The sequence below is a fragment of the Lipotes vexillifer genome, unplaced genomic scaffold, assembly GCF_000442215.2.
Source record: "Lipotes vexillifer unplaced genomic scaffold, Lipotes_vexillifer_v1.1 scaffold395, whole genome shotgun sequence".
Classification (NCBI taxonomy): domain Eukaryota; kingdom Metazoa; phylum Chordata; class Mammalia; order Artiodactyla; family Lipotidae; genus Lipotes; species Lipotes vexillifer.
The window spans coordinates 3,154,818-3,166,271 of NW_006797390.1; the positions used below are offsets into that span (position 1 = coordinate 3,154,818).

An 11,454-nucleotide genomic window follows, 5' to 3' on the forward strand; every position below is an offset into this window, starting at 1 on the left:
TGGTAAGATCCCTCCAGCTGAGCTGAAACTACCGGGTTACAGAAGACAGCAACAGACTGGGGCGGGGGTAGTACTGGAGATGCGGGGGGACCTCACGGGGCTTGCCTTCCAGGAAGCACAGCATGGGGCACCGACTACCCTGAGGCGCACCCGGAGGGAGCTGGAAGGGCTGCAGACCGGGGACTAGGAGGGCGAGACTGACCTGCCCCGCTGCCTTCTCCCCTTGCAGGTGGCCCAGAGCAGGACTGGTGCAGAAACGACTCGCCTCCCCTTCCACAGCACTCCTTCCCAGAGCACAGAGAACCAGAAGCCAGGGTGCGGGAAGACGGGGCTCCCCCAGCTGTGCCTCTGCTGCCGGCCACGTCTCCATCTGGGGCCAAAGGGGAGACTCTCGTGGGAGGAGTAGAGGGGCCCGTTGTCTCCCCTCTGGGCTCCCCCATGCACGTTGCCTTATCTCTCCCCCTCTAGCCAGGAATCTGTTGTGGTTTTCTTCTGCCAATTTATTATGATTGTACATGTGCCGCTACCTCCGCCCCTCCCATGGGGGGAGGGGAGGGGCACAGCCCCACCTGCTCCACTTTTCTACCTAGGATTGTACCAGATAAAGTCACCTCAGTGTGTTGTTTTTCACTGCTAGCACTCCTGGCTGCCTTCTTTCAGACACAGCCCTCCACATCTGCCATGGCTGAAATTATCAGGGCTCCCTCCTTTAGGGCACAAAGCCCACCTGCGAAGCCCAGGACCAAACTGCAAACACTGTAACCTCATGTGTCTTCCTGAGGTCTGAGGGGTTACGCCAGGTCACACCATCAGAGGCTGCTGAGCTTAGGAATCCCCAAAGGACAACTAGGTTTGCAAGAACAATGTTTATAAGATAAACAAATAGCAGGTGTATAGCCCAGACCCGCGCAAACCCCGGTCTTGGTGCAGGAACGGGGTCTTGAGGCAGTCAGCTGAGCACCGGGGCGGGGCAGCAATGTCCACAGTCTGTGTCAGGGCAGGGTGCTTCTGTCAGAGGACGCCCCACGCTTCTTCAAAGGCTGTGGTGAGCTTTGCACAGGTGAGGGCAGCAGAGAGGGGGTAGTTGCTGATGGACACCATCTTCTCTGTGTACTCCACATCCAGCTGGGGAGAGAGCAGTCAGTCAGCCAGCTCTGTCACTCCGTCACAGGTTCAGCCCTTGTCTAGGGCAGGAAGACTACCATTTCCCAGTGCTGTTTAATACCAGTGTGGGCAAAGGACGGAGACGGCCCTGGCTTTGACCATGACACATATGCCAGCATTCCTCAACGGATGCGCCCTGGAGGCAGGAAATGGAAGCTTCATCTGTCCCCAACTTATAAGGACAAGGATCGTCAAAACACTAAGTGCTCTTGGGATTCTGTCCTGAGCTTAAGCTCCGGGAAGAATCTAAGAGCTGAGCCCAGGCCTTACCCTGCCGTGGGCAAAGGCCCCCACCACAAAGACAACAGGGTCACCGCTGGGCACCAGCTCCCGCACATCGCCGACGACTGGGGCGGAAAAAGAAGTGCCGATTTTCATACACCCAACTGGGAAGTGATGTGACACTGGATTCTTAATCACCTAAAGAAAAACAGAAAAATCAGCCCCAGACACATTCCCAGAGCACTACCTCCAACTAGTAGCTGTCAACACCTCACCTTCAAGAGCTTCTGGGGGCCATCAGCTGCTCGAACGCTGAGTTTGTGTAAAAGCTGAACTAGGGCAGAAAAAAGAGTTCAGAGCTAGGCAGAGAGCCTGCCTCTTATGCCCAGTAATTTAACCAGGAAAAGCCTCAGGTGAGGTGAGATCCACGTGCTCTGCGTGTCTACACGACTGAAATGTCATGAACAAGCAGCTGTCAAGCACATCACTGGTTGTGTGGTGACAGGCCCCCTCCCTGCTCCTCAGCCAGGAACCCACGCAGGCTGTACCCACTGTGCGTGGGAAGAAAGCCAGACTCCCCTGTTCTGGAATCAGCCACATGTGCCCCTCCCCCACTTAAAAATTCCACACTTAATTTATCCCTTTGCCTCTTCCTTCATCACTACTGCCAAGTTTAAGTCCTAAGGCTTCTCTCTCACCCATGAGGCCACAGAAGCGGTCAAAGGTTCTGGGAATTCGAGTCTGGGGGTTCACTTCAATCAGCACATTCTTCTGCGTGTGGATATAAACCTGTAGCAAGCCAGCCCGGTTCAGGGGACTGTCCATCAGCATCAGTAAACTCTGAGGGAGGCGGAGACCAAGGCACAGTTAAGACGAGAGAAGTCGCACGCAGCTGCCTTACCTTCCGTACAGAGGCACGGGGGCCTGAGCTCTGTCCCTGGAGTTACCTGGTGAGCTATATCTGGTCTCACTTCCCCAGGGTCCCGTCCGTTCTTCAACAACATGGACTTGTGCTTGTCACAGCTGAGCAGTTCATATGACTTCCCCACCTGACGAACAGGGAACAAGGTCAAGAGCAACATAAGCTGCTTTTACCTGGAACAGTGGTTCTCAGAGGTGGTCCCCAAACCAGCAACATTCTCAGGTCCACTCCAGACCTACTCAATCAGACACACGGTGTGCGGCCCTGAAAACCCTCCAGGGGATTACTGTGTGGCCACGTCCTCCCCCGCCGACCCCATCCCATAACTGGTCTTGGAGGGAAAAGGGAGGAAGAGTGCAGCCTGTGATTCTACACGATCTAAACTAGATTGAATTTTTTTTAATTTATTTGTTCATTTTTGGCTGCGCTGGGTCTTTGTTGCTGCGCACAGGTATTCTCTAGTTGCTGCGAGCGGGGACTGCTCTTCATCGCGGTGTGCCGGCTTCTCATTGCGGTGGCTTCTCCTGTTGCAGAGCACGGGCTCTAGGCGCGTGGGCTTCAGTAGTTGTGGGTCGCGGGCTCTGGAGCGCAGGCTCAGTAGTTGTGGCGCACGGGCTTAGTTGCTCCGTGGCACATGGGATCTTCCCGGACCAGGGCTGGAACCCGTGTCCCCTGCATTGGCAGGCGGATTCTTAACCACTGTGCCATCAGGGAAGTCCCTAAACTGGATTTAATTTTAAAACCTACGGGTATTAGGCAAAGCCAGTGAGGGATTCTGGAACCAGGCAGAAGTGAGGTTAATGAGCAAGACTGAATGCTTGTTTATCACAAAAGCATTATGTATACACTGGGCAAAACATACGCAGTCACTACCCTCGGTTTGCTTATAACAAACATGCACAAAGAGCTGCAAATCTGAGCAGGAAGAAATGTGAAAATTCTAATGAGGCAAGAGGTAGTTTAATCAAGGAACATTCTCATAAGTAAAACAAAGAGGGGTGGTTCCAATTTTAAGGCATGTGAGCAACTGCTAAAAGAAACAATTGCAAATCAGAGCCCTGAGGAGCATTATAGGGTGGTCAATAAAAAATTTAAAAACATACCAGTAGGGCTTCCCTGGTGGCGCAGTGGTTGAGAATCCGCCTGCCAATGCAGGGGACACGGGTTCGAGCCCTGGTCTGGGAGGATCCCACATGCCGCGGACCAACTGGGCCCGTGAGCCACAACTACTGAGCCTGCAGGTCTGGAGCCTGTGATCCGCAACAAGAGGCCGCGACAGTGAGAGGCCCGTGCACCGTGATGAAGAGTGGCCCCCGCTCGCTGCAACTGGAGAAAGCCCTTGCACAGAAACGAAGACCCAACACAGCCAAAAATAAATAAATAAATTTATTTTTTTTTAAAACGTAGCTTTCCAAGTACTCTATTAAAAGACTTTTAAAAAAAAAATTTTTTTTTTTAAATAAAAACATACCAGTAAGTACAAACAGGTTTTGAAAAGGCCAAGTTTTTATGTATCAACACAACATTTGTATGTCCAGCAACATCTTGAGATATGACTCCAAAAAGTTTGGGGGAAGAGGCATATAGATTTTGAAATTAACTGAGCAGCTGAAATAACAAGAACGTCACAGAGAGTAAAACAAAGGACCAAGAACTAAGTCCATGGGACACTCTTAGTTATAGAAAAAGAACCTCTTGAATAGAAGAATCTAGATTTGACCCATTAGTAAGTTATAACCAGGGTTTCGTTCTCTTAATGGAACAGAATAGAAAACATCAGAGTACTTCAAATGTAGTCATGGTAAGTAAAGGCTTATGAAACTTTCAGCTTCATATAGTTGAGTGCGCACACTGGCTCACAATGTAATTTTTTTTATTGTGGGCTGTGGTTAATAAGCTTGAAAACCACTAACTAGAATAATCAAAGAATGAATACCATGTGTATTCTGTAATAGGCACTGGAGACACAAGAATTTTTAAAACCTTATTCTCTGTCCTTCTAGTGGAAGAGACAAACTAAACAAGCACATGAGTATTTAATTCGAATTGTGATAAACATTACGAAGGAAAACTAAACGGTTCACTAAAGAATTATGAGGACCTGATTTATACCAGGAAGGGAGTCATTTCTATGGGAAAGTAACATTTAACCTAATAACTGAAGAATGAGTAGCCTAATAGGCTCAATAATTTTTAAATGAATAAACATTAAGTAGGAATTAATAAAGCAAAGAGTCGAGTAAAGGGTGCTTGCAGTTAAACAACATTATCTGCAATGACCTTAAGATATAAGAGAACGTAGTGCTTTCAAAGAGCTTAAAGAAGGCCAGTGAGGCTGTGGAGTACAAAGAATAAATGGAGGGACTTCCCTGGTGGTGCAGTGGATAAGACCCTGTGCTCCCAACACAGGGGGCCCGGGTTCGATCCCTGGTCAGGGAACTAGATCCCACATGCATGCTGCAACTAAGAGTTCGCATGCCACAACTAAGGAGCCAGCGAGCCACAACTAAGGAGCCCTGGAGCTGCAACTAAGGAGCCCGCCTGCCCCAACTAAGACCCAGCACAACCAAATCAATTTTTTTAAAGGGGGGATATACGTATACATATAGCTGATTCACTTCATTGTACAGCAGAAACTAACACAACACTGTAAAGCAATTACACTCTAATAAAAAATAAACAATTTTTAAAAATTGAAAAAGAATAAATGGAGAGTGCAGGCCCAGATGAGGCTTGCAGAAGCAAGAGGTATCAGCAGAAGGAAGACAAAAGCTAACAGTATGGAAGATTTCAACCAGCTATGGAGTCCATCACCCTTGCAGTACCATTAATGACAACTGGCCTAATTTATTCCAGAGCATGCTCTAGGAACTTTAATTTGCCCACAACCTTTTCAACTTCCTAATAAGTAACCTGAATCAAGAATAATAATAACAACTATTTCCAAGTGACAGAAATTATTCTAAACCCTTTCCACATATTAACTCCTTTAATCCTTCCAACAGCCCAGTAAAATAGGTACTACTGTCATCCCCACAGATATGAAGAAATGAAGTGGTTAAGTGATGCTCAGAATTAATAGCCTGGGAAGACAGCGGCAATGAAGTGAAAAATGAATATATGAACCTATAATTAGGTTAGAAATATCAATTATAGAAGAAAATGAAAGGAAACCTGATTAACTGGTCATTTAAAAAAAGAAAAAAGTTTTCTAAACTTCTAGCTTAATAAAGTGCCATAGTGGTTGAGGAAGAAAAGATGGAAATGAATTGCACTCAGATTACTATGGCAATGTACTACTTTTAAAGCACTTTCATTACAATCCCCCTGCAAAGTATTAACCCCCGCTTTACAAACTAAGGACAAACTTGTTTTCTCAAAATCACACACTTAAAATAAGTGTAAGAACCAAGATTAAAATCCGGGTCTGGCTTCTAAACCAGTGCTATTTCTTCTGGCCCTACTCACTGAACAAGTTTAGTTCTAAACAGTATGAGAAACCATATCAGAAAGAATGAGAACACTGCACAAATTGTTAAGACAGGGAACTGCGGGATTTGTTCGGGAGAAGAGCCAAATGATAAGTAAAAATAAAGATGTGAAAGTATTCATGATCATCTGGTCCAGGCAGTGTTTTGAAATGTACAGTAATATAAAGGAGTGACAGACACCTTTCAACATACTAAAACATTAAGTCCTTACAAATCAAAGGGTGGGAAGACTGAGCTGCAGTAACTACCTTTCCCCTCTACCTAGTAAGCTTGTCTTGGGATGAAGCGGGACGACGCGATGGACGAAACCCCTTCCCCTTAGACGACTCTGGGGTTGGGGATGGCGTTAGGGTTACCATAGAATCCTAGTAAATCAATCGGAAGCAAGCATGTGACGGCTGCAATGGGATTCAAGGGCAAAGAAAACGAGCACTGCCGACCCATGTTAAAGGAAGAGACAGTCGATTAGGCCACTCTTTCTCCAAAGCATGTTTCACCTGTCTCCGCTTTCTCCATGCACTTTGAGCCCATCACCCTCACCCAACCTGGTCCCATCCTATCGATCTACTAGCTCTTCATCCCCTAGTCCGAAACTACCTTGACTGTCTCCAGACTGGCCCCTTCCAGCACCACAATGAGCCTACGGCCTCCGATCTTGCTTCCCGCCGCGAGTCGGGGCCGCTTGGGCGTCACAGCATCCCAGTCCTCTTCCTGCTCCGCGGCGCGCCGCTCACGAGGTTGGAATCCACCACCGGGCGCTGCCATCTTGCAACCGGACCGGAAATTGTGTAACGTCCTTAAACTAGGGCCTCGCTCTCGCCCCAAACGCAAGCTTCCTTCCGTCTGCCATTTTGAAAGTGGGCGCTCGGAAATGGCGACGGCTGGCTGCAGGTGCTCCCGAAGCCGCTCTGGAAGGGCAGGGTTCCAGAAAGGGGAGGGAACTTCCAGAGGCGTGCTTCCGGTGCCGCAAGCTCGGGTCCTCTGCAGGCTGGGGGGAGAGTTTAGAAGGGAGCGCACTTCCGGTGCCCTTTCTCCCGCGAGCACCTGGGGCCCGGACCCTCGTGTGGAGGGTGCGATCCGTAAACTGGAGAGCTGTAGAGGCGGGCCGGCACCCCATTCGGACCACTGGTGCCGCCGGCCTCAGGACCGAACATGGCCCAGAACTTGAAGGACTTAGCGGGACGGCTGCCCGCCGGGCCCCGGGGCATGGGCACGGCGCTGAAGCTGCTGCTGGGGGCCGGCGCCGTGGCCTACGGCGTCCGCGAGTCGGTGTTCACCGGTAAGCGACCTCAGCCTGCCCTCCGGACTCCGCCCGACCCTTCCCGGACCCCTGCCCAGCCCCGCCAGGTCCCCGCGCTCACCCAGATCCTCATCCCGCCCCACGTACTCTGAGCCCGGCCTGAGCTGACCCCTACCCCTCTCCCTGCAGTGGAAGGAGGGCACAGAGCCATTTTCTTTAACCGGATCGGAGGCGTGCAGCAGGACACCATTCTGGCCGAGGGCCTTCATTTCAGGTAATGACGGGCAGAGCGGACTGACCCTGACCCTGACCCTTCACCCTTGAACGCCGACCCACCTATGGCTGTGGGAGGACTTTCAGCGGGATTCCGCGCCGCTCTTTACCCTCCTCACCCCATCTCCCAGAACAGTGCGTGCTGGCCACATCTCAGGAGCACATACTGTTGTTCTCCGGAGGGAAAAGAGAATTTCTTTTTGACCGTGGTCATTAAGAGGAGGAGCAGGCCAAGAAACACGTGGTGAAGGAAAACCGGACAAAACTAGGGAAACGGTAGTCTCCTAATCCCTGTCCCTGTTCCCTCCCCTCCAGGATCCCCTGGTTCCAGTACCCCATCATCTATGACATTCGCGCCAGACCCCGAAAAATTTCCTCCCCCACAGGTTCCAAAGGTAGGTCTGGGCACTGGGGTGCCACTGGCAGTAAACAAGGGAGCCTGGCCAGAGACTAGGCAAGATGGGAGTGTCAGATCTCTTGGGCCTTGGTTTCCACCTTTGCAAACAAGCTAAAATAAGGGTACCTGTTTCTGGAGGTCAAGCAGTACATTCTGGACACGCTGTGTGTTTGTACATTTTTCAACTGTTCCTCCCCCCCCCCAATGTGAACTCGGTGAAAGCATTGTTTGTCCTTTATCTTAGTCACTGCCTAGAACAAAGCTTTGTTTTAAAACTTTTCTTTTAATTCTTTGACTCATTAACCTACTGGTACGCTCTGTCCTGGCGAAACTTGGCCGCACTCTTCACTGGTGCACCTGTTCCCTCCTAGACCATTCACAGAAGCTCTGCCTTTGAGATTCCCCAGACCAACCCTTATACACACACACACACACACACACACACACACGTTCACAATGAGGCAAGTAGCTCACCTGTAACGTACTGTTTTGCACGACTTTTAGTGCAGGTTGCTTAATATTCCCGAAATCCTAGGCCCTAAGAAATCAAGAATTCACAAAACACCACCTCTGTTCTCAAGTTCCCACAGTCTAGTTCAGGATTATGGTACAGTGTGCCACAGCCTGAAATAGAGTAGCGAAAAGGAAGGTCAGCTTTACTGGAGGAGGGATGTGAGTAGAGAAGACTTGACAGCGGACGAGGGCGCATGTGGTCTGTGCCGAATCACTCTCCCCACCGCGGGGCAGTTCCGGACCACAGGGCATTGCCCTGGGTAAAGAGAGAAGCCAGAGGAGAAAAAGCTTGGCGAGGGAGGCTTTGCTAGGAAGCCAGGTGAGGCCTTGCCCAGCCACTGCTGACCTCACGCTTAGACCTGCAGATGGTGAACATCTCCCTGCGGGTGCTGTCCAGACCCAACGCCGCGGAGCTTCCCAGCATGTACCAGCGCCTGGGGCTGGATTACGAGGAGCGCGTGTTGCCATCCATCGTCAACGAGGTGCTCAAGAGCGTGGTGGCCAAGTTCAACGCCTCCCAGCTGATCACCCAGCGGGCCCAGGTCTGACTCTGGCTCCCATCACCATCTGCGTAGCATCAGCATTTCCCTCCTAGGCCCAGCGCGCTGGGTGTTAGGAAAGGGTAGTGACCCGAGGTCCGTTGCCCCCCAAAAGCTGTGCAGATGGCTACCGTAGGAAACAAGGAGAGCCAAGATTGGAGCTCGATAGCAGTCAGTGTCGGGCTGCGTGGGAGAAAAGTGGTCCAGGCGTGCGTGTGGGGTTGGTACAGCATGGAGGAGTCAGCGTGACCCAAGTCCTTCCCAGCTCAACTGGCCTAACGAGGAACTAAGAAGGGGTTAGCGCACTTTCTGCGGTTCTCCGGAGATCTGGGATTCTGACTATCACAGAAGCACGCCTTCCTTTTCAGTTCTCCAGTCCCCTCAACGCCCCTCTCTCCTCCCCCCAGGTGTCCTTGTTGATCCGACGGGAGCTGACGGAGAGGGCCAAGGACTTCAGCCTCATACTGGATGACGTAGCCATCACTGAGCTGAGCTTTAGCCGAGAGTACACAGCTGCTGTAGAAGCCAAACAAGTGGGTGAGTCGCAGGAGGAGCCAGGCAAGGGTTTCTGAGGAAGCAGGAGGAGGGATGGGGTTCCTGACACCTTACATCTGTGACCCCGGTTCTCTCCCGCTACAGCCCAGCAGGAGGCCCAGCGGGCCCAGTTCTTGGTGGAAAAAGCGAAGCAGGAACAGCGGCAGAAGATCGTGCAGGCCGAGGGTGAGGCTGAGGCCGCCAAGATGATATCCTTCTACTGCAGTGCTCTCAGCCCAGCCCCTGGAACACTCGGCTTCCCATCCGGCCCTGTGGGCTGGCTGATGAGACTAAGGCGAATGCGAACCGTGCTCTCTGACCCCTGGGGGGTTGGGGTGCCGGGTGGGATCTGAAGTCTTAGTGGGGCACCTGAGGCCTGGCTCCTCACTGTAAGGCAGATCAATAGCACTGCTGGCCTTGCCTCCATCTGTGCTGCTGCCTCCTGTTCCCGGCAGCTGCCTGCGGGGAGGCCTACAGGTAGGGGCAAAGTAGGGCTGGGCACGAGCCACCTGAGCGCAACCTTGGATCTGACAGCCCAGAGGACGGCTGAGTGAGCCGAGTCATAGGGTGCGACCCCAGCTGAGATCTAGCCTTGTGTGAACCCTTAACCCCACCCTGCTCACCTGGGAGAAGCTCTGGGCAAGAACCCAGGCTACATCAAGCTGCGCAAGATTCGGGCAGCCCAGAACATCTCCAAGACGGTGAGTGTGAACTCAAGGCCGCCTTGAGGCGGGAAGGTGTTTCTACACATTGAAATGAGGGGATTAGGGTCTTGCGTGTTCGGATTTCTATTCAAACTGGCTTCTCTGACACTCCTCCTCCCATCAAAAATGGTGTCCCCTGGGCGCCCCTGACCTTTTGTTCATACCTCTTGTGGACCTAACACATCACAGTTGCTCGCTGCTCTGGATCCTTGTGTGAGCACAGAAACCGTGGCTCTCACATCGCCACTTCCCTGTTCGTAACCCACACGTGTTCCACCAGTGGTTACTGAATTGCAAGGGTAGGAATCAAGGTCTTTTTTGCTTGGTACAAACATCCATCTTACTTTCTGCCCTGTAGATTGCCACGTCACAGAATCGTATCTATCTCACTGCTGACAACCTTGTGCTGAACCTACAGGATGAAAGTTTCACCCGGTGAGAGACATGGCCTTCAGGTGGGGTGTTGACACAGAACAAGGGCCGGAGTCTGGCCGCTTGGGCTCTGGAGCCTGTTACCAGCTTACTCGTGTGACCCTTGAAAACACCATGTCTCTGAACCAGTTAGAAAACTGGGTGGTTGACAGTTCCTAACTTGAATCTCACAGGATTGATTTTATGCGATCCAATGGGAGTATTCATGTAAAAAGCACTTTAATTGTAAAGTTTTAAGTGAAAAGTGGTAAAAGATGATATTGGCTGTTCTTCCTCGGGAGCTGCTCTGGGGCACGGAGGTATGCTGGGAAAGCAGGGGTGAGAAATGGCAGTGGCCAGGGAGCAAGTCTTCTTCCCAGAGCCTGAGATTCCCAGCTTCCAACATGCTTGTCTTTTTCTCTTGGGAGCGAAGGAGGGTTTAGAGTTGGGTGGGGCATGAAACCGTCCAATCACATGTACCTTTCTCTTGTCGTTCTGTGTTCCCTGTTCATCTGGTGACCTGGCGTCCACAGGGGAAGGTAAGTTGATGGTGCATCCTTGTTTCTGTGGGGTCCTGCCTTTTCCCCACCACATCACCTTTCTCACCTCCCCACCCAGACATTCAGGGAGGAGGGTAGTTGAGGAGGGAGTGGCCCGAGGTGCTCTGACTCTCACAGGTACGTCCCCTAATAATGTCACCGTCTGTCTCACTTCCACAGTGACAGCCTCATCAAGGGTAAGAAATGAACCGCTGAACAAGAACTCCACCCTCAGGGAGGAAGTGGATCTTTTTCTTCCCCGGTTTTTGAGGAGCCAGCTTGGGGCCCTACCCCGCCCCCACGGTCAAGTGATGGTCCCTCTGCATCTGTCCTCCCAGCCCTTCTCGGATGAACAAAGACTGACCATTTTCAGGGGAGTGACTTTCCTCCCTGTGTCGGCCAGGGGTGTTGGGACTGTGATTTCCTGCAGGGTTGGTTCCTCCCTCGTGGCCAGAAGCAACAGCCACCACCCCAGAGATTCTCAATAAATGTTTATTACTTAAGC

At 51.4% G+C, this 11,454-nt stretch overlaps 2 protein-coding genes across 3 annotated transcripts; one reads left to right on the forward strand and one right to left on the reverse strand.

The window, feature by feature from the left end:
- Positions 1–855: 855 nt before the first annotated feature.
- On the reverse strand, positions 856–6,678 carry EMG1 (EMG1 N1-specific pseudouridine methyltransferase). Its single transcript, XM_007469385.1, has 6 exons — positions 6,397–6,678; positions 2,334–2,435; positions 2,085–2,226; positions 1,662–1,720; positions 1,435–1,584; positions 856–1,125 (listed from the first exon to the last, which is right to left on the reverse strand). The coding sequence occupies exons 1-6, from the start codon at positions 6,562–6,564 to the stop codon at positions 1,012–1,014; spliced, it is 735 nt and encodes a 244-aa protein (XP_007469447.1). The 5' UTR covers positions 6,565–6,678; the 3' UTR covers positions 856–1,011.
- A 64-nt stretch (positions 6,679–6,742) lies between these two features.
- PHB2 (prohibitin 2) lies at positions 6,743–11,454 on the forward strand. 2 transcript variants are annotated; one of them, XM_007469386.1, is made up of 10 exons: positions 6,743–7,078; positions 7,229–7,313; positions 7,628–7,707; positions 8,580–8,764; positions 9,169–9,298; positions 9,401–9,504; positions 9,919–9,996; positions 10,358–10,434; positions 10,944–10,949; positions 11,130–11,454. In XM_007469386.1, exons 1-10 carry the CDS (start codon positions 6,952–6,954, stop codon positions 11,155–11,157), a joined length of 900 nt encoding a protein of 299 aa, XP_007469448.1. In that variant the 5' UTR covers positions 6,743–6,951; the 3' UTR covers positions 11,158–11,454. The 2 variants fall into 2 exon arrangements, with proteins under 2 accessions (XP_007469448.1, XP_007469449.1); XM_007469387.1 differs by lacking the exon at positions 9,401–9,504 and having other exon boundaries at positions 9,929–9,996; positions 11,130–11,244.